This window comes from Urocitellus parryii, chromosome 1 (genome assembly GCF_045843805.1).
Source record: "Urocitellus parryii isolate mUroPar1 chromosome 1, mUroPar1.hap1, whole genome shotgun sequence".
Taxonomy (NCBI): domain Eukaryota; kingdom Metazoa; phylum Chordata; class Mammalia; order Rodentia; family Sciuridae; genus Urocitellus; species Urocitellus parryii.
In genome coordinates this window covers 91,520,464-91,547,908 of record NC_135531.1, presented here as the reverse complement: position 1 = coordinate 91,547,908, position 27,445 = coordinate 91,520,464, and the positions used below count along the sequence as shown (strand labels likewise).

Below are 27,445 nucleotides of genomic sequence, written 5' to 3'. Positions count from 1 at the left end.
CACGGGCGTGGGGTGCTGGCAGGGCGCGCGCGCGCGCGCGCACGCGCGTGCTGGCCGCTAGCCGACCGGGCCCTGAGCCGCCGATTCCTGCCGAGTAAGCAGTCTGGCTCCTCGGCGGCAGCACAGTGGCAGCAATGCTGGGGCGCTGGCGCCAAGCCAACCCCGTCAGAATTAGCTCATTGTTCACTAGTACACTAGCGGGAGGGAAGGCGGGAGGGAGGAGAGAGAGAGAGAGGGAGAGAGAAAGAGAGGGAGAAAGAGATTGATTTAGAGAAAGGGACACAAGGCACACTCTTGGAGAGAGCGCGCAAGGCAGGGAAACCTTCCCCTCCTTCTTTTCCAAGGCTGCACTTCTTGGAAGTGAAGCCGGTTTGGGTTGTTTCCCTTCCCCCTCCTCCCTCCTCTTCCTCCACCCCTTTCCCCTCCCCCTCCCCCCAGCTGTCTTTCTAGCATGATGCCCTTTTTCATCCACATTTGTGTTTCAGGTGTAGAGAGGAGAGAGTGAACAGGGAGCGGGGCTTTTGTCTGTAAGTATATGCCATTCTCATCCCCGGCTGGGAGCGCTGCTTTCTCTTTTGTGTCGATTCCTTGCCGTTGCTCTTAGCTGGACCCTTCAACCCTGCAGAGTTCATGCTTCTTCCCTCTAAATTTTAAAGAGCTGAAACAGATACCTTGGAGAAAATCTAGCATTTTGGTCCTGCTGCATTAAAGGCTAGAATTTAACTTGAGCTTTTTTTTTTTCTTTTTTTCTTTTTTATGCACAAGTTAAAAGGGAGAAATGAATTCTTTTGAGAAGGGGTGGGGTTTTGCTTGCTTGTGTGGGTAATTTTGTTCTTCTTGCTCATAAAGCATTGTTAGCAACTATTTTGTTTCTTTGCATTAAATGCACTTTGTTGCATACAAGCTGCCCCCCCCCAACCCCAATGAAATGAATTTGTGTCCTTCCATCTGTGCACTTGATTACTCTTTCCTCTTTCAACGTTGCTGCCTGCCGCTGAGGGTCTTTTCATGCTTTCAATCTTGCAACACTTTTTTTTTCTGCATTTTCTTATAAAGCATTTGAACTTGGGGTGGGGGGAGCTTAAAAATACATGACTTTTTTTCTCTTGGTGATGATGATAACCTGATTTGCATTTATATGTATCTATAATAACATTATAGGAAAACTCCAAGAGCTTATGACACTCTTTTTGAGAACTTTAAGTTTTTCCATTCATCTTAATTTTTGCCATAACTTATATTAACAAAAGAGCTGTGCTCTGATAGCATAAAGGTATAAAGGTTGAGGGAAGATCACTATAGCATATACGTTAATGTTTGGTTTGGGGAGAAGGGCATAATGGTATATATTCCTGACTTTTTTCCCCTGTGTAGGTTTTTTTTTTTTTTTTTTTTTTTTTTTTTTTTTTTTGTTAACACGGAAGGTTATGTAATGCAGTGCCATTTCCAAAAATATCCACTCTGAGGCATTACACTACACAGTGGAAGGCTGATTCCTATTCTGCCGTCTTGATTGCAAATATACTGCCAGTAGTATGTCTGGGAACAAAGAGCAGCCAGAAAACAATCTATTTTTATCACTTGATTCTACTTTTAAGTTGCTAAACCTTTTGAACTCCTCTAATTTAGAGATGAACCAAACACTAGGAGTAGCCCAAGGCTCTGCAGAGCCAGGTACCAGGGATTCCTTTGTCCCTTATTTAAACCTATAGACCACTTGGAAAGCTCTTTCTGAAACCCCAGTAGTTACTGTAATTTGCATGTAACTTATCTTAACCTTAGAAAGTGGTTGGTTGTTTGTAACCTCTAAAGAGGCTTTTTTTTTTTTTTTTTTTCATTTGCTGACCTGTGGTGAGGCCATGTGTCTACTGTGTTTAAACATATTTTGCAGGTTGGTCTCCCTGGACTGAAGAGAGGGAGCATAGAAGCCCAAGACTATTAAGATTCTCGAAATGGTAAGAATTGGTCATCAGAGGAAATTCTCAGTAGCTTCTTATCAGTCTTTATTACATATAAATATCAGCCACCCACCTTCATCTGCCACAACCCTTCATTGTTCCTACCCCAGCTGACCTTTAAAAGGTTCTATCTCCAGCATGTGGGAGTTTTGCAGTGCAGCAATTTGTGTGAATTGGCTAGTGAATTAGATCTTTTGACTTGCAATCATTTTAAATAGAAAATGAAAATTCCTCTTTCAGAGTGAAGATTTATTCAAGGGGAACAACAGAAAGTATTCTGTTCTTTAAGAATGACATGTTGTGATGTTCATGAAGGGGGTAACACTGTGTAGCATTCAGACAAAGCAATGGGTCTTATATTACAGATAGCCAGAACTTAGCCAAAAATTATGGGTCTGAGTCCAGCTCCAGTATATGCTATCTTTAAGAGCAATATATTAAAAAAAATGAATTTTGTATTAGTATACTGTATCTGTTGTAATTCAAATATATTTGTGGAGTTTTGTTGTTGTTGTTGTTGTTGTTGTTTTTACTGATTTATTACTGTATTTATAAGAGACATCTACTCAGTTTTAGAAGTCAAGCATGTTACCTCTAAATAAAAGTGCAACTATTTCTGACAGGATTATGATCCATAGAGAAGGCAGTTTAATGTCTGATAACTGATCAAATAAAGAAATAGAGGGAATACACATTTAAAACATCTGAATTACTATATTAAACTTCTTTGAAAGATTTTCTCTTTGGAAATAAGGTTGAACTAAAAAAACAATAGAAATGTTATAAAACTTTTCAAGTAATTACAGTATGTCTTACTGCAGACGTTTGTACTTTTTAAAACACCTCTGCCACTTAGAATGTGTACCCGTCAGAATTAGTTTTAGCTTTTTCCTTTAAAAGAGGGTGGAATTTAGTTAATCAAAATTGAATCTGATATACTTCATGTTATCTTTGAGAACAACCCAAGAATAAACTTCTAAAGAGAAAAATGAATCAGAGGCAATTAAATGAGTTCAGATTGACTTTTATTAACAAGTAAACTTTTAAAATTTTTTGTTTGCCTCACCTGTCATTTCAACAAGTGGGCATTAAAGCACTAAATAAATAGATCTTACTTGGGCCAGTATGGTAATGGCCAAATTAGGAAACCTGGGGTAGGAAGACAAAAGAAGTTAACATAAAATTAAGGTAATCAATGGGTTTCTGCAAATGGTTTCTAACTTCATATTAAATTCCTTACTGGCCATTGGCATAGAGTAATAGGATGATATTAAAATAGACTGCTGTGAAGTTTTTGTTTACTTAATTCTTCTACTGTCACTGAACAGAAACATCATCTTGCCTCTGGTTTTGTATCCAGAACAGTACCATGGTGTGTCACTGCAGCTAGACCCCGAAGATTTTTATGTTGCAATATGTCAGGTGATGATTTTGGTTAAACATAAATATGACCACTGACCCTGCCATACTACCCCTATAGGTCAAGAGCAAAGAGCAAATATCATGTTTATTCAGTAGTGAGTGGAATGAGCTTTAAGAAGGCAAGTATGCTTGCCAAAGCCAAGAATGAAAGTTAGAACCATTCAAATGCAGAAAAGCAAATGCAAATTAATATTACTTGTTAATTTCTTACAGTTGTCATTTATGTATGGTGGTAGAAAGGGAAATCACAATTTGTTGCTCTTGGAAAGATTTTTACTCATGAAAAAAATTCTTACAACTTTTTGGTGATCCTTTCATCAAGATGTCAGTCCCTTTTGGCACAAGCCCATTGCTTGAAATTAAACCAGTGACAGTTATTGTCTGTGGGTGATTCCAAGTAACTTTCTAGCAATTCTCTTATTCTGAAAGTCTGAGCTCTTAAAAAGTCTTTGCACATATTAATGTAATAAAAAAGTTTCAATTTTTTAAAAATTTATATTAGTGAACTTATATTTTTAAGAACTTTCTCCTTTTTGGCAAAATGAAGTTAATTTTCTTTTCCTTGATTAAAACTGGAATTACTTTGCAGATCTCTATATCTGGCTTACTTAGAGACTTAGCCCACAAACAATAGAAACTTTGTGATGGAAGCTGATTTAGCTCCTGACCACCTCTAAAATATATATATATATATATATATATATATATATATACACACATATATATCTGTATATACACGTGTGTGTGTGTGTGTGCGCGCATGTATGATATATATGTGCATGGCTTTTTTGTTAAACTTGTATTTCCGTTAATATAATATAAAACACTAAAGAGTTCCTAATTTTAGTGTATTTAGGCTGTTTGGTAAAGGGTTTATTTCAAATACAAATTAATAATCAACTCAATCCAGTGTAAGAGACTTATCAGTAAGCTCCAGAATTCTAAACAGTGATTCAATATCCAATTTTTTCATACCCTAAAATGGTAATGTTTCACAACAGAAATTTGGTAACATGTAGGAATCCTACAGTGCCTTTTGCATTATCAAAAAAAAAAAGACACCACTTTGTTTACCTCTGAGGCACGATTTGTATTGTCTTTAGTGTTTGGGCCCCTTTAAGTACAACTGCAGGGGGCGCCATTCACATAGATTATAGTGTGTATGGTAATAATACCTGGGGTTGGGCAACCTTGAGTAAAGTGTTAATTTTGAGTATAAAGTTTACTGTATCTTAGTTGATCCTTATATTCTTTTCAGTAACTTCTTCAACATTTTCAGTTTCTAGGGAACATGCTCCTGCCCTTAATTTCTGCAACTGGTAGAGTCTGCAGAGTTTTGCAAATATTGTGAATCAGCAGAGATCTTCAGCATTTTTTTTCATTTATATTTTACTTTTTTCCTATATTTTAATTTGTAGGACTATATTTTTACTTAGGTATTTTATATTAAAGGAACTAGACACAGGTATGTCAATAAGAAGAATACACTTCAGAATGAGCTGATGATCCTATTGAGTAATTTGAAAAGCTAAATTATTGAATCCAAGGTTAAGTCTTGATTTTCAACATGATTACCCTCTACAGTAAACTTGCCTCCCAGTATGTGTGTACTGTGGAATCACCATGGAATAAGTAAGGGCTCATTATGTTTCAACAGAGACCTAGGAATTAGAAAAATTTAACTTCTCTTTATGGCTGATGCTGAGCTTTTTTAAAAGATGAGTTGACTCTATTGTACCATTCATAGAGCTCTGCTTTCTGCTTAGTCTGTGATTTGGCATTCATGGGCTTACAAGAAAACTCTTTGCAATAATCTCTCCATTAACATAAGGTTTCCCTGTTTAAAAAATATACATGAAGATTAGAGAGGGCTGAGGTCCTGTTTGTAGCCTGTGCCATTGAGTTTGGAATGTAAATTGACAAGTTGCTCTGGTAGAGATGCTGAAGATAGTTTCATGAAGGTAATTTTATATTGTACTTTATTCTGTTTCACCAAACCTTCCAATGCACTGTGTGGGGGAGAATTAGGAATTGTTTGGGGAATTAGGACAGTAGAGAAAATCTATCTGGGTTTAATTTCAGTCCAGCTTCCTCTTGAGCTATGTAGATAATTCAGATAGAAGAAGATATTTGAACAGAAATCTTAGAATAAATAGCTATTCAAACTCCATTTTAACCTGATACTGTTCTAAAACCTTAGGTATAAATCATATGAAATATGCTGACAAATCCACTATATTTTAAATCCTAAGATTTCTTTTTTAAAAAAATATTTTTAGCTGTAGATGGATACAATACCTTTACTTTGTTTATTTAGTTTTTTTAAATTTGTTTTAATTAGTTACACATGACAGTACAATGATCTTGACATATCATACATTTGAATCAGATGGGGTATAATTTCTCATTTTCTGTGCCTCACACATGCCAGGCAAGTGCTCTACCACTGAGCCATAACCCCAGCCCTAAATTCTAAGATTTCTAAAATAGGAAAATATGCTTCTATAATATAAATATTTTGTTAAAATAAATGAGTAACCCTCTGATATGAATTTTGCATGTTTGAATGTTCCTCTAGCTGGTCATATGAAGACACAAAGTGCATTCAGATGAATCAGAATGACTGGGGAGGTTGGTAGGATATGCATCGCTTCCTTGGTCCAAGTTTTTCCTTGGTGCTGTTCCTGGGTTGAAAGTCTTTTAAGGCCATATCCTCAGAGCCTAAGTGAAATGGAGGATCAAAATAATTATCTGAATAATTATGCTTTAAAAAAAGGCCATGATTTTGTCTGATTCATCTTGGTAATTCAGAATGTTGCTGGAGCGATGTAGGAGTGGGAGGGATTTGCTTGAATTATCTACATAATTCCTGTGCTATACAAGAACAGACTAGTGATAGGAATTCTTACCAGCAAATCCAATTCGAATATACCAGGGGAAAATGAATCAAAAATACTTGGACTGTGTCATCTTTGCTGATCAAGATATATTGCAAGATTCCAACTTTAAACTCCTCTGCTTTGAACTGGAAAACAGATTAATCATTAATATGAACCCATATCTGTAGAAATTATGATTGCTAAAAATATCATTTATCAGATCTAAATTTATCTGAAATAGATATTTCTAGAAGTATTTTTCACCCAGAGAAGCCTCAAGAATACTTCATCTCAGTGATTGAAAAAATAGCAATGATCCTGAAATATCAATTCCATTATTAGAAGTAATGACAGGGTATTAATCTAGCTGGCATTGTTTGTTAGATAGGTCATATGCATTTCTTTGACCCAACTGAGTTATAGCCTTCCCACCCCTGCCAGAGAATTTGTGAACTTCATACACAGTTTTAGGAAAGTATTAAATACGTGATAGAAACAATAAATATTTGGTATATGCATGCTGGTATCTATTGTTGGAATTTTTATTAGGTTTTAGTGAGTTAATAATGATTAATTTTTGTAAACTAGAAGTAATTTGCAGCCTTAACCTCTCCTTCTAAAGAGCCAGGAAATGGAAACAAATGTAATTTTCGTTTACACAGCAAATTATTTCCCATTATTTATTAAAAGGCTAAAAACCTTTGTGGTTAAGCTGTAAAGTATGGCACTTGCCCCCAAAAAAAGGCTTGTGATTGCTCACCTTTACCAGCTTTCAGAGCTACACTGTGGGTAATATGGTGAGTGCTGCCTGTCTGGGTTTGATCCAGCTGTGGTGCTCAGAACTCACAGCAGCCATAAAAATCCCCTTCTGAATCCAGGAGGAGATTTGCTCCTCATATTGGAACTTTAATGCTCTCACATATTTCTAGTATAATCTGATTCTGTGATCCTCAACACACAAAGGCAATATACCTGAAAATACTGAATCAAATGAGAAGAGTTAGAAGTAGGATTATATATACCTTGATTCTCATGTCAGTTGAGCAACAAGTGTTGTTTGGACATTGTGTTTTTCTTTGCATTGCAGAAGGTACACACTTGGCCCCTGCCCTCAGCAGATTTATATTTTAGTTGTGGAAGGAAGACAAACATGCATGAGAAACTTAACAAGGCAACACAATATAATCTCAGGTAGAGTTGGTAAGAATGCAGAAGAATGATTGAAGACAGACGACTGGAGATAGCAGTGGAAAACTTTTGTTAAGAAGGTACAAATGAAGCTAGAGCCAGAGAAGGCAAGAATATAGCATGCCTGCTACCACTCACTCCTACTCCGTGGCAGGTATTGCTAATCAGCCTTGACACCCATTATTATTATTCACCCTGAATATAATGTCAGAACCCTCAATATAGTGTTCCAGGAAACCATTCACAGTTGATTGGCATTGACACAAAATTTCGAACCTAGAAGTGAACTGTTTGCTCCTTGAGAGCAAGTACCGTGTCTTATGAAGCTTTTTATTCCTTCATTATGGACTTAACACTAGTCCATAACAAAACATTGAGTGAATGCAGAATTAAGAATATTTGAGTAGATTTAGATGAGAGAGGAGTTATTCCAGATAAAAGGAATACATTAGAAAGTGATGCTTGCAAAAATGCTTCCTCTCTGTTCAGGGTCTCTGTGCTGTCAAGGATGGACCTCACAAATTAGACCTAGATGTCAAGGATTTGATGTGCTAAGGAGTAGGAAGCCACTGAGCAGTCATCTCAGAAATTACCCAGTGTTCTCATAGCTTATCAAATTCTTTCAGGTTCTTTGCTTTTTGATTGTGTCTAACAGAAAAGAACATAGATCCTCACATATATTTTCTGATTAAAGATAGAGCTTACTTTATTTGCTACCTCTCACTCCCATTGAGGTGGTGGGAAAAAGAAGGTCTCTAACTAGAAAGAACTGGGAACTTCCCAGGAAGAGGCAATAGCACTTTCACTAGGAATCCCTGCAGGTTCAGCATTGTCTGCTTTGCCACAGGGGGTATTGCTGCTGTGCTGATCACCCAGAGGAGGCACCATGCTCCTTTCAGTGAGGCAGACTGGGTGCAGGCATGTGCTAACCACTGGTGCTCAGCCGCCTGACCCTCTGTGTCTTCCTTTCTAACAGGACATAGTGAGTTGCGCTCAATGTACAAGCCAGAGATGAGCATCATCATAATGAAACAATTTACAACTTGAGGCCTACAGGCTGTTACTCATGTAGTGAAAGAATTTGGCATTCTTTTCCTACCAAGTGGAAGGAAACCCAAACCTTCATTGACGTATTCTAATGGGACTTTGGAATGGATCCCACATCTGTGAACCAGTATGATCTCTGCTTCCATACCTAACCAGGGTCTGGCATATCCCCAGTGATCAATGAATGCCTAAATGTCTCTGGAAGAAGTGAATGAGCCAGTGGCCATGAGTACCAGACAATTTGTTGTTTCTGGCCAGAACCATGTGGCCTAGTTTGGGATTCAAAACCACCAACAGCCTGACCTTTGTTTTAATAGCCCAGGAAATGAATAACCACATACTGAGTATAAATTCACTGCTCAAAGCCCCTCTCACTGAGTATTTTACAAGTGTCAGTGTTCGGAAGGTAAGGAGGAGAGAGCTACATGAAATCAAAGCTTCCTACAAACACAGCTCCTGAATTTCATGTTCCCTTCTTGGTTGTGAGAAAGTTCAGAAAGCTAGGTTTGTATGGGCTTCTGAAAGAAGAGTGTCAGTTTAAGGTAGAGCCCCACATTTCATCCAAAATGTTGGCTGTGGAGTGCCATCACATACTAGGTTATTAATGGTATTTTTTCAGCAGGCGGCAGTTTGTCTCTCAGGGTCTCATTGAGGCAGTCTTGACAGTAGAGCAAAGTCTGCTCTGGTTTCACAAGATAATGAAATCTTTTTAAATAGAATTATTGCCTTGTTAATGCTTTTGAATGTTTTCTAATCTAAGCTTCCCCCACCCTCCTTAAAGTGTTAAGTTTACCAAGCTGGACGTATCTAAAAACCCTTGATCTTAGACTCTTTGGTTCAGTGTTCATCCTTACCTTCATAGAGTACGACATAAAAATAACTTGAACTTGAGAAGAAGGAAAAGATCCATAAGAAGAGAGGGTAGCCAAAGAAAGAAAGGTCTGTTTGCCTCTTTTAAGGCTGAAATGGGGAACCCAGAGCCATTGATTAGAAAGTAAGGAAGAAGAGCTGAACATTTTGTTGCCAATAAATAAAATATTGAGCCAAAACCTCACCAGTAGGTAATTAGAACAAGAAGGGGATTCATAATGTGCACAGAAGTGTTGGTGTGACTGCCTGGTTCTGGCTGATCACCCCCTGCACTCAGATCACCATCACACACCACTGTCCTTTGATTACTGGGGCAGGTAACAGCCTTCCTGGCTGGACTGAGTTTGATACAAATCCAGCAAGGAAAAGTACTACAGTCCAGTGACTGAACAGAGAGAAATTTACAAAAGTTGTTTTGTTTAAAACAGGTCCAGGCATTTTGAGGACACTTTTATTGGCTAAAAGTTGGTGTGTATATAAGGAGCCTATTCCGAGGGAAAAGTAGAAAGGAAGAGAAAATGTTGCTTCTTTGACAGCCCACATTCTGAACTGTCAAGGAAAAGCTATGGTCAGTACTGAGATGGATAAAACTTATTGACTCAGATAAATTTGACCCCAGTAGGGATTTGGTATGAAGTGCTTCCTCTGTAAGGTACGGCTTCATGCCCTTCCCTAAGTCATCCTAGTGAAAAAGATCCCAAAGGCTTAGTGGGACCATGATCTCAGAGTCTGTCCTTATGCACATCTGCCAGGTGGTTGCTGAATCTCAGTATTTGTCAGTGTGCTGTGCAGGTTTGGCAGCACATTTTCAGGCACATAGCCCAGTGTCTGCTACTTTGTAAGAACTCAGTTACAACTCGCTGAAAGGAGGAATACAGTACAAGGGATTCACCCGTGGTTTGAAAGCTTGCACTGTCAGGGCAATTCAATTGTATGGTTAAGAACTTTAGGATTTGAAAAGATGAATTGTATTAACTAGCCCACCTGTCTCCTGAATAGACCTTCCTAGGATTTGGTGGCTTGGGTTGTATTTATTTATTTATTTATTTATTTAAATGTGCATATGTGTATATGTGGGTGGTTGAGACAGGGTTTCGCTAAGTTGCTTAGGGCCTCACTGAGTCACCGAGACTGTCCTCAAACTTGTGATCCTCCTGTCTCAGCCTCCTTAGTTACTGGAATTACAGGCATGAGCCACGATGGTGGTTTTGTTTTGAAAAAAACCTTTTTTGAGGGGATTAAAAGTTTTCTTTGCTCCTCTGATAATTCCAGCCCAAAGAGATGGGACACATTCTTTGATAAGATGCTCATTCTATAGGGTTACAAATTGTCTACCAAATATCTAATATCTCAAAGAAAGTAAGTACTTAGTAAATATTTCTTGGGGTAATTGAGATTATATACCTAACCACTTCAGGTAATACAAAATCAGAAGTCATGCTCTTCTCTTCTATGAGCTCTTCTCATCTTCATGATTTTAGTTCTTAATTACTTGGATTTGTCTTTTCCAAAGCCTAGGTGCTACGAACCAGAACTGACTCTCCACTTCTTACTGCTCTGTGGAGACTTGGGTCTAGTTATACATTTTAAAGTGCCCTGGCTTGCATATTTTTTTTTCTTCTTGATAATAGAATCTTGAATTCTTCTGATCTTGTTGTTGTGGTCTGGGAGCCAAGTCTCCATGTCTTTTCATTTAATCTTAATCTTCATTAAGTAACCCCTCCCGCCTTTTTTTTTTTTTTTCTGTGAAGACTGCTTTTTAAACTTAATTTTGTTATCTGAGTCTTGGCTATCTACACTCACAATCAATTCAATCAGAGATTCAATTAAATTTGTTCCTTGGCCTCATAGAAACAATTCATCTGATAATTAATGTTTGAGTTTTTACTGAGCTGTTCTTTTGCTGTTTAGACAAAGCTGAAGGGATACCACATCTTTGAGGCTGAATAGACCACTCTGTATATAATCTGAGGATAAAATATGGTGTACTTCATTGCTGGCTATTTGATATCTTTGTGATATGAGTTACTAATAATTGGCTTCTTACTCCATCTGCATCATTCCATTAGTCTGTCTCTAGAACTGTCTGGATTTCTAATATATTCATTTAAAGTTTCCAAATGGAATCAGGTTAAATTTATTTTTCTTTATGAATTTACCATTCTTAGTAGTTACTCACTGCACCTCTGTTCTAATAAGTGTTTATTTTCTTCCTTTTCCAATTAGGATCACTTTATATTTTTATGCAGTGTATGGTTTGTGTCTCTGCACATCATTCATAAAAATGAGATTTTAATTCTCTTCTAAGCAGTTTGTTTTTAAATTGATTAGAATTTTGAAAAAGCAAAGTTATAGTGAACATGATTCCAAATGTATTTGATGACAGATAGATACATGGAGTTAGATCATCTATTGGTAGCTCATCTGAGGAGGAGCTGTTTGAGAGTTCATTTGGGGGTCATATTAAAACAATTTGGTTTCTCAGCAAATGCCTTGTATAATTAGCTGCAGTGATTGCTAGATATTTGTATTTGCTGAACATTTCCTTCCAGGGAATACTGAAAATAGACAAAACTGTGATTACCATTATTGCTTGGGTTTAATTAGATCCAAAGTCTTAATGTAGCCACACCAAGGTTGCTACTCTCAGACTAGTCTTTCCTCAGAAGCAATGTAGCTCTTGAACACTGGAGAGCATATCCTCTGTGTCCTTAAATGTGACTTTATTTTTTTTTTAAGGTTTAGTCATATTTGAAGGGTGGCTATTGGAAACAGGCAAGAGAACAACAGATAATTTGGAGAAAATTACACTTGACAGTAGGTATCAGAAATCTCTCTACATTTTATCACAAGAGCACTAAAAGGAGACGCTCAGCACCTACTTGGGGGATGGATAATAGGCCTCAGCTTTCCAGGGGCCTCCTGGTGACACTCCAAGTGGCTCTGGGAAAACCCTAGTATAGATCACTTCTGACAGACAATCTTTGAGAAGAGGGGCTGAGTTTGTCTTCTGTCTTCTCTGTTTCTTGGTTTTGTGACCTTGGGCCAGTGCTCGCTCGCTCTCTCCCGTGGTATTCTCATCTGTGGAATGGTGAGGAGGATGAGCAAAGATCCACTTTGGTGTCTGATCCTATCACCAGCACTTTACATATATTGGTTCATTTCATCCTTGCAATAAAACTGTGAGGATTAAATTAGTGCACCAGGAAAGCATGACTAAAATTTTAAAAACCCAAACATTATAGGATGGGCGTGTATAGCTCAGTGGTACAGTGTGTGCTTAGTGGTTCATCCCAGTACCCCTGGCAGGGGAAGCCAACCCCTCCCCCATCATTATAATGGATTCTATGATGCTTTTTTACAGAGAACTTCTGGTCCCCAAATATACATATTATGCTTGTGTGGGTTCCAACAACCCACATGTATTGCACATAGCTCTCTTCTTTGGGGGAAGTATAAATTTGATGTTTGGTTTACAATGGAAGAAAGACTGAGGGGGAAAAAAGTAAGTATGAGGTTGAAGTCTTGTTGAAGACAGCATTTGGATGAAGGTCTCTAGTTTCCAGTGCCATCTTTTTCATGGTAATAAGAATACAGATGATTCCTTTTCCAGGGCACTTCCCCCTCTTAATTTGATGTTCTTTTTGCAATTACTTTCACGACTCCTGAAGCATGTACTTCTTCACTGACTCCTAGCCCTGAAACATCCTGTCTCTCTAGGTTAGGGGCTCCTCCCTTTGTTCTTTTGTGCTTCCTATGCTCGAAAGGAGCCCTCATCCGAGAGAAGCCTTTGCACAATCCAACTTGGCTCCGTCAGTGGGGTTGAAAACTCAGGTGGTGTATATGGCAGTAACACATTCATTCTCATCTTATCCAATTTCTCTTGTAGTATTAGTTTTTTTGCTAGTTTTTCCAAAGAGCAGGTTACAGGAAGCCTTTTAGTGGCCTCTTTATGACCTGAACATTTGTAGCATGCTGATAGAGATCTGGATATATTTTTCCTTTTTTTTTTTTAAAGGTCAAACTTCTTATAAGAAAAGATATATCCTCCTGCAATAGAAATCACTTTCCCTCCAAAGTTAGTGGTCTGTTATGATGCTATTTGCTGCTGAAGAGATATCAGTCTTTAAATGACCAGGACAGTGCATGACAAGCATTGAACTGTGAAATGACTTTAGCTGAATGTTGAGGACTTTGTAACTGCCAGGAGAAGAGAGTACATTTAATGGAAAGAGTGAGTAGTTTCTCTTGGAATGAGAATTTGTGGAGAAAAGGCAGGCTTTTCTGGAAAGCTTAGTTTTACACATGTCAAAAAAAAAATGCTTTGGAACTTCTTTAGACTCTTCAAAAGCAACTGACTGCCTTATCCCACCCAGACCATGGAAAATTCCAGATCCTATGTATAGATAAGTAAGTATGATCCCACTAACTTTTGACTGAAAGCTTTAACAAAAGAAATGGGATTTTTAAAGTAATCCGTGCTGGTGAAAATTTTTCCACAAGATTTTAGTGGTTAACAGTAATTTTTGGACAGGAAGAAAGAAAGCATTCTTGGTGACTAGAAATCAGGCTTATAATAGTTATCTGAAGGTGAAACCTGGGGTAGCATATGTAAAATTATTCAAACTAGCTAATAAAGGCAAGTCTGGATGTTTCCTATTAACCTTGGAATGTGTTGGAAAAAGTCCTACTATCCAGATGTCCAGTATTGGAAAGCATAGCAAGAGCGTTACTCTCATTTGTGGTAGAGAATACTGTTCTAAAATTCACAATTGTGGTTTAGTGTGCTGGGGCATAAAATAGAATTAATATTTAAGCATCCTTCCTCTTTTTTTCTTCTTAATGTACCTTAAAATTAGGGGAAACAGCACAAGATGTAATGTTTCTTATTTCTTGGTTGCAACTGAAAACCAATTTATATAACGGAATAGGTGGTCCAGACTTAGAACTGAGATGTGTTAAGTAAATATTTACTTGAGAGGTAAAAGATTTTATTAACATATTTGTTGGGGTCATGGGGTAAGGAAAAGCTTATGCTATGCATTTATTAAGTGCCTGAGGGGCCTTTTTGCTGCAAGTTGACAAAGACTATTTTTCCTTTCTTTCCTTTTTTAATTTTTTTTTTCTGAAAAGAGCAAATACCTTCTAATATGGCCTCTACTTTCTTATTGTTCATTCAAACTACATAATCTCAAACCAGTTTTAAAAAGCTCCTTTATTTTTTTTCCTCTTTGTTTGGAAAGTCTTCTTAGATATTACTTAGGAGATTTGTTTCCAAGCTTTATTCTTGTACTATTTCTCCTGGTTTACTTTGGGCTGTTATCAGCTATTTGAACTTTGTTTTGTCTTCATTACTGAAGAGAAAAATAGCCCATTAAAAATCAAGATTTGAAATGTTGAACTTACTTCCTTGAGTTCAGTCCACAGTTTGGCTCTGATTTCTGTACCAGGCTGACCTCCAGTCCAGGGGAGGGTGCCTTGGCAGAAATATGAGAATTCCTCGATTGGAGACTCCCTTTTTTGGATTTTTGGAGTCTTTAGGTGGATTGCTTTGTGCTGAGCATGTTCCTATTGGACAGGAGCGAAGCTGAGATGAGAGGAGGAGTTTGCGCAACCTAAATATTTGCAGTTGACCTCAGAGTTCACCCTGCTTAAATAAGCCAGCGGCTGCCGCCCCTGGCCTTGAATCACACACCATCAAAGCCCGGAAAACTCACATAAGGAACAGTTTTAAATAGCGGTGAAGAAGAAAAGTCGGGTACTGTTGTCAACCTTTTGTGGCTTGCCCCTGACTTGATTTGTTGCTCCCCTTGCAAGTCTTTGCTGTTATTCTTAGAAATCAAATTTTAAAAGACTCAGCAGCCAAACAAACAGAATATTCTATCGTGGAACAGAGTGACTGTGGAAGCTCTTTGTGCTGGGGATTAATTTCACATGTAAACACTTTCATTTTGTTGCCAGTGAGGAGATTTTCATTTCCTTTCTCTGCCTGGTTGAACTCTAGAAATAAAATTCCACAGCTGTCAGTTCCCACATATTCCTCAGCGTCCTCTCAAGGTGGCTTCACAGTGAGCAGAGTGAATTTAGAGGATTCCACGATTAAAGTCTACGCAGCTTGTTTCAGACACCACAACTCACAAAGCAAAAAAATTAATCTTTGGCCTGCCTGACATGTGAAGTTGAACAGTAACATAATCTACTGCCCAGTGTGAATAAAATGTGAACATTCCCTGGGTTCATCCTGGGGATATGCACCCAAAGCGAAGCTAATGCCAATGGGTTTAATCAACTTGGGAGCTCTTATTGTCTTCTTTATGAAATATAGTACCCTCCTCCCCCAGCCCTACACTATTGCTACATGTGAAGGACTTGTTAGACCAGGCCACTCTCTCAGGAAACCCTGAAAGTGTCAGCAAGGTAATGCAGCACAGTCACAAAGGCCCTCCTTTCTTTCTAGCAGGAGCACATTTCAGGTTATTGAGCACAAGAGTCAGGTGTTCATTCGTGACTCTGTAATTACCCATTGTTACCACAGCCAACTCCTGTGTCTGTGTTTGTTTAAATGAGGTCAGTGCATATTTCATTTAGTGTCCAAGCAAGAATGTTTGCCAATTTAGGCACTAATGCTTTTATTCTGCTTTCTAGGGTGTGCAGAGATTACACACATCATCTGAATGGCCCCGTGTTCTGTGTACTTACCTTTTGTCTTCCAGTAGCAATGGTTTCCCCCACTGTGTGCTTCTCTTGAAGAACATTTTCTAGGCTAGGTGGATCTCTAAGATTAGGTCTCCAGAGGGACAGCACAGCGCATCATCTTTTGGCACCATCTGACCTTTGATGTAATGTTGTTCAGAAAAAAATGATCCTTGCAGTTCATTTATGGTTTCGGTTTACGTTCTGCCCTCACATGACCAGCAACACTTGGGAGCTGAGTGACTTTTCAAGAAGATTCTTAATAGTGTTACTTCAAAGGGTGCTTGCAGAAATGAAGTACATGTATAGGTACATATATTCTTTAGATGACAGGTTTCACAACATCTTGGCCAGTTATGCAGAACAGAACATGTACATATGTGGGTACACAGTGTTTAATTGGCTGAGAGATTATGAAATACACTCCTTTATTACACAAAGAATTAATTATGCAGGTTGGACACCTGCTGCCCTTAGCTGCTTTCTTAATTGCAGGGGATACACCTATCCTTGTTAAGTCTAAAGGGGCCATGTGTGCACATTCTTTAAATTCACAGGACCTCATCAAGGACAAAAAAATAATATTATGATGATGATCTTGAGCAACAAAATTATGCATCATATCTTTATGTCAGATTTCTTTGAAGGCGTGTTAACCAATTAAGTAAGCAGCATTTATGTATATGGTATATTTTTTATCTGAAGAAAGATATCACCCTGCCTTTGAGGGTCATTAACACAGGACAGTGAAAAGAAAGATTGGTAAAGATGGTAAATAAATAGGAGTAAATTTTAAATTTAGAAAGAGATAATACATATAATTTGAATTTTACAAATGGTATAACAGAATCGGTAGGAAACATCAAAGCACTTTTAGATCAATTCTGTATATGAACAATGCTGTTAGAAAATACACAGCAAGTTTTGAAACAAAGAGCATAAAGAATTTAAGCAGTAATCTACTTACACATGTTTTTTAGAACCTGGAAGAGAGGTCTCTGGTTTCCCCTACATTTTATCTTTCTAATTTGGAGTGCTAGTTGTCAGCTATAGTTCATATCAAGTAACGATTGCTAACAAAATAGTTGCCTTATAGGCTTCAAAAATGAAGTAATTTCATTTTGCACTGTCGAGAGAGTAAAACAAGCCTCAAGAGAAAGAGCATTTTATATACAACTTGTATGCTATGATGGAGTCTCTACCTGCAAACACATTTAAAAGAATCAGTAAGAAATAGTGCATTTTCACACAAGCCATATTTAAATATATAGTAGGTTTAAATGTATGACATGCACATGAAAGCAACATATTTATCATGATTAGTGAATTTAATTCAATGGGTTCTTCACATTGTTCTGTTATTTTTAAAACTAATCATTGGTGAGATAAAAGTACCATTGTGGAAAAATAAGTATTAACTAATAGATCCAGTGAAAAGTATAAACATATTTTCCCAGAATTCAAGAAAAACCTTTACATAGTCTCCAAGTGGAAATTAAAGTTTCCTATTCCTCTATATTTACATAAACCTTCACATTTTCTTAGTTATTGAGGGTATGGCTTCATTCTCTCATTCCCTATCTAACTTGTAAAAGAATAGTGTTCTAGAGAGTTTTGAGGATTTCATTTGTGCAAGAGCAAACAGTTTATTTTATACCTGGAAGATAGTTTTAAAAGAATGTATACTTGTGAAGATTAAGGCAAACTTTGGTTTAATAAAACAAAACAAAAATCTAAGGTATTTTCATGTGTATTACCTAGAACCTTTGATTTCTGAGATGCAAACTACTTGCAACAAGAGAGAAGTCATTGAAATATTAAAAAAGAGAAAGTTAGTTTAGTTGGTCTTCATGAAAAACACCAACTTGACTCCAGAACAGTGAGTGAATGGGACACAGTATAAGCCCCAAGGTCATCCTTGGAGCATCAGTTGACTGACACCAAGAAGAGTAAGCAACTTTCCAATCCAGCAAGGACAGAAGGACAGGGAATTTATCTCTGTTTTCTGACCTTCAGATTGTCAGCATTCAAAATCCTTGGTCACAGGGCCATTGTCAGCTCTGAGTCTTCTGAATGAGTAAGAAAGATTGTGGATAGCCATTTTACATGGTGTTCCTTCCCTGTGTCTATACCTTATTCTCTTCTTGGAAGGATAGCAGTCACTTTGGATCTCAGCACACACTGAGAACATCTTTTTAATTTATCTCTGTAAAGCTCCTCTCTCCAAAAACATTCAGATTCTGAGGTACTGGTAGTTAGGACTTCAGCATATGAATTTGAGGGGATACATAACACACACTTTTAAGATTATCTTTGCATGGGTTGGTCACCCCTCCTTGCCGCACTCCCGGAATTGAGCTTCTGGACAGCAGGAACTCTATTTCTCTTCTAATCCCCAGAAGTTACCACAGTGTCCGGCACATTACAGCTATTTCATGAACTCTTAGTGAATGAGTGCATGGAGATTGGTAAGAAATTTGGAGTTGAAAAGTGGCATGGTGTTCCTCACTGCCAGTGGTAGAGCCTGAGTAGTCGACTAGATAATATTCACATGGGAAACTGAGGCAGAGAAAACACAGTGCACTCAAATCAAGACACTTAAATGGAACACAAGTGCTTGTTGCTGTGACCTCCTATTCTCTGTGTCCAGCACTGAGAGTGAAATGACAGTTGAAGCTCTCTTGCAATCCCAAAGGTCAGGTCTGAGTCATTTGAGAGCAAGGAGATTGATTGTCAATAGATATTTTTTTCCTTAACTTCTTCATTTTAGGATCTCAAAATACCACAGGTTTAAGAAAGAATAATAATATATAATAGGTAGTATTTATTTCCATTGCCTACCGCCTTTTCCCCAAAGCAGCTTCATTTAAGGGACAGAGAGAAAATGAGAAAAAGAAATTTAAATAGACCCTTCAGATACTCTATCTAGGGATCTGTACATTCTTAGAGACCAGCCAAGCAGGTTTTGGGGATGTATCTGAGAATCCTCTGTCCCTGCCATTTTTGGCTTAAGGTCCTGACTTTGAAAGACATTAGAAGACTTTACGTCAAGGCCAAAATGACATTTTTTTTTCCTGTAGTATACAATGATTATTTTATGATTCAAATACTAAACAATGCCTAATTAGAAATGTCTTTGGTACATTTGTGACCAAATAAATACATTGCAAAAGAAGGAATACATCTGAAGCAAATAAAAAATTTTCTTTAGTTGTGGGTTTTGCTATCAAGTATTAAATAGTCCCAAGTTCAATGGCAAAAGTCATTGGCCATTTTTCTTAAGAAAAGGAGATTCCTTTGGAAAACATATTGTTAGAATAAGTGTAATAATTTCTGAAAGGTAAGTTATTTTGACCTATAAATTAGACTTGAGTTACTGATGCTTTGAAACTAGAAGTTAAATCAAAAGCATGGTGATTTCGTTAAAATGGTATCGCAGAGAAGCACAAGAAAGAGAAATGACAACATTTACTTGACTTTGCATCTCATTGCTTCCATATACTTATTAAGTTTTTACATGAACTTTTGTCAACATTTTTGGCTTCTAAGGAAACACTAATATTATAATATTTTAAAATCATGTTTAAATCATGTTTCTTAAAGGGGTAGTATTGGAAAATGATCATTTTATACTCATTTACATTAAATGAACTCTAAATTTGGGGTATCCTAAAGTTAAACTGGAATTCTATATGTTATGACTTTGGTATATGCCTTGAAAAAAATGTGTGCGTATCTTTTATTGTAATTTTGTTGTCATTACCCATTCTGGGATCAAGAGAATGTCAGGAGTGATTGCATGTCCCAAAGCAAGGCAGATGGTGTAATATTTCAAGAAGGAGCTGGGCAGAGGAGGGGAAATCTGTGGAAGAGGAAGGTGGATTAGTTTTGAGGGAACCACTTGGCTCAGACAGCAGACCCGGTACAAAGTAAGAAAATTGCATCAGTTCTTGCAGGATGAGCTCTCAAGTATGTAACACTCAGTGTGGGTGGTGACCGTGGACTTGTGTAATTTTGAGGTAGAGGTGGTAGGCAATTTGCATTCTTGGATAATGTGAGGGCAGCAGGATAGTGGAAAGAAGAGGGCTTTGAATCTAGAAACCTAGTATGAGTTACATTCCTACCCAACACGATCTGTGTTGCTTTGGGTAAGTTGGTTGACCTTTTTGAGTTTCAGTTTCCTCATCTGTATAATGATATTAAGACCAACTCACAGACTTATCATCAGGATAATTATATAATGTATGCAAAATTGCTCAGTAAGCTGGGATGTGCTATAAACATTACTGGTGAAGAGTGAAGATAGTTGCTGTTATATTATCCAAAAGAGTGAATGCAGTTAACCATCCATATTTCCTACTCCAGACCTCCTCTGAACCAAATCGATCCGCTGGGACATACAAAATATTACATTCAGTGCAATGATTAGTGCTTTTAAAACCCAAACTGACATCTAAATCCACTTGTTCATCTATTAATGAGGTGTGATTCTTAATTGTTATTTATTAAATGTGGGACTTATTTATAAAACTTAGAGAATCAGATCTGGAGGGAATGTTACCTAATTTCATCCCTCTTTTCCAGCAGGGCTGTAATCAAATGTGAATTAGCCCTGACAGATGGTTGTTGGATTCTGTTCCTAAAATTTTTAAAGAAGATTTCACAGTTTTCTTCTAAATTCTTTTAGTAATTGAACAATTCTTGTGCCAAGTTCTTTCTTATAGCTGACCTAAATCTGTAGTTGTAATTTTAAGTCCTTTCCCCCACTCCTGTCTTTGCTGGAGATGGAGAACAGCTGGTCAGCAGCTTTATGCTAATAGCTCTTTGTATATTTAAAGACGAGTTACTCAGTTTGCTTCCCTCTCTCCACCTCCTCCTACCCTCCAGAATCCATCCCCTAGTATTCTCTGAATCATTCATGACAATGCTGCCCAACTCCCTACCCCTCTCTCAGATGCTTGGCTGTTTCATCCAGCTGGAAAGAATGTGTTGTTAGTGGCCACATGGCCCTGGAGACAATCAGGAAAGCTCCTGCCCACTACTTTGTGCATAATCTTTACCCTAATAAGAAATGATTAGAATAACTCCTGACATTGTTTGATGGGTACCCAACAGACACATTTATGTCATGAACATGGACCTTTGCAAGGATACTTACACACAGGTTGCTTTGCAAGTTAGGCCTCCCTGGTGACTTGGTGCACCTGACATGCCATTGAGCTTCTACTTTGCTTGCTAAAGATAACATTGATTGACATCTCTGCTCCATTGGACTTGATCTTAGAAGACATTTAGCTAACACTCCTGAGAATAGTGTACATTCAGAAGCACACTAACAACTGGAAAGAGTTAAAGGGTTTCTCCAGCACTCTTAAGTTGCAAATGGGGGAAATAAGTGACCATTGAGAATTGAGCTCATTAAACTGATCCCAGGTGATTTCAGGTGCTTTTAATCTGAACATGTGTATTTTTATGTCTCTATAGGTTTACTACCCAGAACTCTTTGTCTGGGTCAGTCAAGAACCATTTCCAGACAAGGAAATGGAGGGAAGGATTCCTAAGGTAAGATCCTGATCTACCATTTTTGATGGGTACCTGACAGACACATTTATGTGAACACTATTTTCAATTTAGTGGTATTTGGGGAAAAAATGTTATTTCTTTTTCATTTTAATATCCATTATATGCTACTGTAATGGTCCATTAGCATGATACTGTGATGACCTTGGAAAGAATATATATTTTTGAAAACATAACGTAAAGTCCTGTGACTCTTATAGTTCATTTTATCTTCCCTTCTTGCCAAACAAGTAAAAAATATATTTTTATGTAAGAATCATGGAATCAATTTATCACATGTGCATTTTACAGATTCCTTGTTGTACAAACTCAAATATGATAAACCTAAAAACTAAAAGAGGTGGTTAGAATCAAGGGATTTTTTTTAGTTGTAGATGAATATAATACCTTTATTTTATTAATTTATTATTTATGTGGTGCTGAAGATTGAACCCACTGCCTCCTATGTGCTAAGGAAGCACTCTACCACTGAGCTACAACCCAAGTCCTGAGGATTTCTTAACAGTGTGAAATGATGACCTTTTCTTCTGCTAATAATTCCTGATGTCTGATAAGATTCCCTATGAAACAAAGTGGGAAGAACATAAAAAACTGTTTTATTCATTTTCCTAATTTGTAAGTTGAAAAAAACATTTTATATTAATATGGTTTTGTTGCTTTGACATCTTAGTGTGACAATTCTCTGCTTTAAGAAAACTTTTAAAAATTTATATTTCAGCACCATTTTAAGACAAACAAAAATTTATCAGTTTTTACCATAGATACCTTTAGACTTTGCCTTTTAAGATAAATATCAATTTGACCTCAGGGAGGAGGATTGTACTTTTTATCACTGACACTAATTTTTCAATGAATAAAGAAAAAGTCTGTTGGAAATAAAATTTATATTCAAAAGTTTTATATGTGTCATTGACTAATGGTAAAGCCTTCCCCCAGAAAACACTGGTATTTCAATGTTTAAGAAACTCTTCTTTACTCTAAAAGGTTTTAATAGCTGCAGGAGTTGAAGAGATTGTGTCAACTGGAAGTTCATACTGAAAGAAAACAATCCTAAATCATTTTTAATCTTTCAGGGAATTTCTTAAGGTCAAGGTTGAAGTCATTGGCTGAAAAGTAGAGGAACAAAACAGCTTAGGCCCTGCCTGATCTTCAAGGTCTTTCAGGATTCAGGCCATAAGCAGTCAGACAAAAATACTCATCTCTTCCTTCATCATCCCATACATAATGGTCCCTAAAGACTGAAGGATTTGAGTATTCAAAAAGGCTGGGAATGGGGTAGGGAAAGGATGCGTTCAGTGTCCCCCATAGACCTGCTCGTCTAGTGTTGAAGAGAGCTAAAATACTAGAGCTGTCCACCTACAGCAGCAGCACAGCGCTAGACTGTGTGTGTGTGTGTGTGTGTGGGTGTGTGTGGGTGTGTGTGTGTGTCTGGGAACCAAACCCAGGGTGCTCTGCCACTGAGCTACACTCTAGCCCTTTGAAACATATATACTTTTCCCCTAGACATTTTTATTGAGCCAGATCAGGGTATAATTCCCCTGAGGCAGCTTAGGGTGAAACAGAAATACAAGCATAGCCTTTTCCTTAACTCTTGCTTCCTTAGGCATCCAAAATTCTTCTCTTTGATACTGGTGACATCATCCAGATGGGTAAGAGCAGGTAAAGCTCCTCAGTGAGGTCAGAGGTGTCATCAGGGATCAGATCTTGCACACACTGAAGCATGCATGCTCTAGGGGGTGGGCACAATGGATTGCAAGATCCACACCTCTGCCATTTTAAGTTGCCTCCTCTCTAAATAAATGAGTAATATTTTAAGCATACACTATTTTTCTTTCTCTAGCAGTTTTGTTTTGACAAAGCACATCTTTGCATAATTGTAAGGAAAATAATCTTGATTTACTTGGTCCAAAGCACATTATTGAGTAACTGGGGGCTAATCTTCTAGTAATCATCAGAAGGGAGAGCCACCTACCAGAGACATATCAGCTGTAGTGACATCCAGGAGAGTAGGTCTGTGGGGGACACTGGACACCTCCATTCCCCACCCTACTCTCAGCCTTTTTTAAAAATATTAATCCCTCAGTCTTTAGGGACCATTTTATGTGGGATAATGGAGGAAGAGATGATTATTTTTTTTTTCTGAATGCTTATAAGGCCTGACATCTGGAAAAACAAGATGTCTTTGTGTCTATTCTTTCCTCTTCAAGAGGCCTCCTTCCCTAGTTGTTGAATCCTAAAACTCCTTTAGTGTAACAGAAAGACTATTCTTTAAAACAGAATGGGTGAGGGATAAATGGGAGGCAGACTAAAATCTAGTAAGTCCAGGGTTCTAAAGGGAAAATGCACAGAACTGTGCCCACCCCCTACCAGGACCTCCTCTCCTTGCAGCCATGTTAGTCTGTGGGCCCTCAGGGTTGGTCCTTCAACAGCACACCTCCATGCACAACCAACCACAGTGGGCTTACTGGTGCCCCATTACTTGGGTGTCTGTCTCCTATTGAGCAAGTTAATTATGAGCAGGTTGGGCAGGGAATGTTTTTGTTTCTGTTTTGATCTTTGTGGACTTAGAATCTAATAATGCGCTTAAGCACTCACAACATGAATAATGAACAAAAAAATGCGTGAGTATTTTTAGGACCTCAAAAGGAAGGGGGGGAAAAGTAAAAATGTTAAATACTCTGCTTCACTTTTTTTTTTTTTTAAAAGAAGTACCTCTTTCCAAATTACCAGGTTTTCCATTTCATTTTCTTGTGTATTTTTCATGGAGGTGAAAGGGTACTAAGACTGAAACTTGTGTTCAGAATGCAGTTGTTCAGTAAGATAATTTTTATGAACTTTTGATTTCCCTTCCTTGCTGGACTGTTGACAACTAACAGCTATTGAACTCTTCGTTTGTCCAAAACCTAAGTTTGTCATGTCCTGACTATGCTAACTGATTGACTGAGGGGGAGGTAGTGAGTGTGACATTATTTTAAAAACACCAGCAGATTTCTTTTTTTTAAATTTTTGGATTGAAATTATTTTCACAACTACAAGGAGCTGACTAATATTATAGCAATTTTTTCTTAATCCTTAATGGTATATGAGTGATGAAATATATTTTAATTTAATTTTATGGTTTTTCCCATTGATAGATACCCAAACAACTTCTGAAATCACAACTTAAGCCCTGAAGCATTAAAGTATATATTATGTGGATTTTACATACATCCTACAAATGTTATATGCTTTCAAAGTCTGAGGTATTTATGCAAAATTTAGGCACACCAGTTGTTTCATATGGAAAACCTGTTCAGTAAATAAGACTTCTTAAAGTTCAATTATCTGCTGCATTTTGTTCAAACTGAGGTTGCTGGAAATGTTTATTCAGTTTTGTGTTGTTTAGAAGAAGTTCTCAACTTCTGAATTCTTAAAAATAAATTTAGATGTGATAATTTAAAGATCACCAAATAAGAGTATCACTTTAGTCCAAGTCCTTATATCTAATCAAATTCATTTTTATTAAAACACGTCCTGTTAGTACCTGTGACCTGAGCAAAAAGCAAAAAGAGAGAGAGAAAAACCAGATCCTTTAACAGATCTTTTAAAACCACAAGGGAAATTTTTTTTCCCAAGAAAACCCCAGCAATTAATGGCTTAAATAAAAGACAGTCTGTTGTCAAGCTTCAAGCTTTAGTATATTCACAACTGAACAGGGCATATAGTCCCTGTGTGGTTAGTTAAGACTTCTGTATTGCTTGGGTAGTGGGCCTTATTATCCTGTTCTCTTGCTGCCTGGTTGGGATGGAGGGCTGCTGTCTACTGCTGGCCCCTTCAGTGTGTCAGCAGAAGCTGTATGGTGGATGATCATCAGTCACACTGAGGTTGGATCATTGTTAAGTCAGAAACACAAAACTTTGCTCATCAGGTTTAGAAAAGCCCCACTCAACCCAGACCAACTGAATCATGCACTTATCTGGCCTTGTATTCCCACTGTCCTCCTCTTTCCTACAGCCACAATTCAGGCTCCCCTCACATTATTTCCTTACCAAACACTTCCATTCTTGGTGTCCTCTTCTGGTTCTGACCATTAGGGCCCACATAGAAGGTGCTAACTGCTTATAGAATAAACCACACATAGAAAAGATTTATGCAAGTTGTTTTAAAATATTTTTGTTATATATTAGAAAGCAGATCATTACTTCTTACCACACCACCTGCTGCACTTTAAAAGAAAAAAAAAATTACCTATGAACACTCCTATGAGCACCTCTCATCCAGCCTAACGTTGGGTCATATCTGACACTACCAAATATCCCCAGAAATCTGACTCTCAGGAATGCTGCCTCACACATGGCTGGCCACCACCACCATTAGAGAACCACTTGATTGTACTGAAGCAAAGGCGGTTAGTGTTTAATTGCTTCATGCCCCCACAGACCTAATATTTACATTTGGGTGAACTGTGTTTAATATGTAAACCGTTTGCAGAATAGCAGGAGTTCAAGGATAAAAAGTGGGTAGGAAGGTTGGGGATGTAGCTCAGTGTGGATCCCTTGCCTAGGATGTGTGAGGCCGTGAGTAGGTAGGAGAAGCAGAATTAAAAAAAAAAAAATGGTTTCAGAAGCATGACTGTTTGTCTTTTTTCTCTGTGTGTGTGTGTCTGTCTGCATCCACCTGCTTTATAGGGAAGACTTCCCGTCCCAAAGGAAGTGAACCGCAAGAAGATCAATGAGACCACCGCTGCCTCCCTGACTCCACTGGGCAGTGATGAACTCCGCTCCCCAAGTATCAGTTACCTCCACTCTTTTTAATCGTAACACCTCCATTTGTATTACATATGGTGTATGGGTATTGATGAGGTCATGGTATCATATATGGGATTTTTTTCTGTGTAAATCATCAAGTATACGAAGAAACTATGGGACTCTGAGCCTTGCTTTAGAGAATTTACAGTGGACAAATAGGTATCATCAAACCAGTTTTTAATCATTCTGACTCAAGTGAAAATGCTCAGAATTTCACACTGTGAATCCACGTTTACAACCCCCCTACAGGTGGGCCTTCAGGCCTGGTTCGCTACAACAGTGTCTTCCACAACTCAAACTCCCACTGCTCTCACACAACTGGTCCACTCCTGCCTTTTCACTCACACAGCTCCCGACTGCTTCTTGCAGAGGCTGAGAGTCCCCATTTTTTTTTTTTCATTTAGATGTAACAAGCCTAGTAGTTTATGTTCATCAATTGTCTGTATATCTCTATATTTTATCCATGTACTCTTTTGATGTATAGAAGTAGTTTGAAACTCATTGTTTCCTTGTGGTAAGTGACCGAGATGCTGCCACAGGACCTGAGACACTGATGAATGGTGCTATTTTGGACTTTCAACATGCTCCTTGGCGAGGTAGCTCTGATGGAGTTATTTTTTATTTCCATGTTCTAAGAAGGTGTTGGTACTCTGTTTCCCTGAATGTTGTTCTCTAGACTGGATTGACTTGTTTTCCTTGTGTCTTCAGTGTGGCTTTCTTCCTCAGTGTTGTAGGTTGAGCGAATGCTACCAAGAGTGTGAGAGACTGTCTCGATGGCTGGCACTCATGGATATGCAGTCACGGTAGTGGGAGCAACCACAAAACTGTAATTTACTTACCAAATCTCTTCCAATCCGTAGCCTCGCCTGCCTGACTTACAGAAAGAAAAGCAATAACTTTACAGGCATTTTGAGATGTCTCTTTGGATTCTTTCTTTTTGACCAGATAATTTTTTTTTTTTGGGGGGGGTGGGTGAGGGATGGGGGTGGGTGGGAGTGGGGTGGGGGGAAAGGTCCACTCT

General features: G+C 37.9%; 1 protein-coding gene across 2 annotated transcripts; it reads left to right on the top strand.

Moving 5' to 3' along the window:
• On the top strand, positions 1 to 27,034 carry Nrep (neuronal regeneration related protein). 2 transcript variants are annotated; one of them, XM_026391316.2, is made up of 5 exons: positions 1 to 94; positions 486 to 527; positions 1,892 to 1,955; positions 21,542 to 21,619; positions 26,305 to 27,034. In XM_026391316.2, the coding sequence occupies exons 3-5, from the start codon at positions 1,953 to 1,955 to the stop codon at positions 26,428 to 26,430; spliced, it is 207 nt and encodes a 68-aa protein (XP_026247101.1). In that variant the 5' UTR covers positions 1 to 94; positions 486 to 527; positions 1,892 to 1,952; the 3' UTR covers positions 26,431 to 27,034. The 2 variants fall into 2 exon arrangements, with proteins under 2 accessions (XP_026247101.1, XP_077652561.1); XM_077796435.1 differs by lacking the exon at positions 1 to 94 and adding an exon at positions 199 to 312.
• Positions 27,035 to 27,445: the final 411 nt, after the last annotated feature.

Excerpts from the sequence above, each read along its gene's own strand:
- Nrep (XM_026391316.2), top strand. Across the intron at positions 21,620-26,304 it reads TGGAGGGAAGGATTCCTAAG|GGAAGACTTCCCGTCCCAAA; the intron begins GTAAGATCCTGA and ends CCTGCTTTATAG.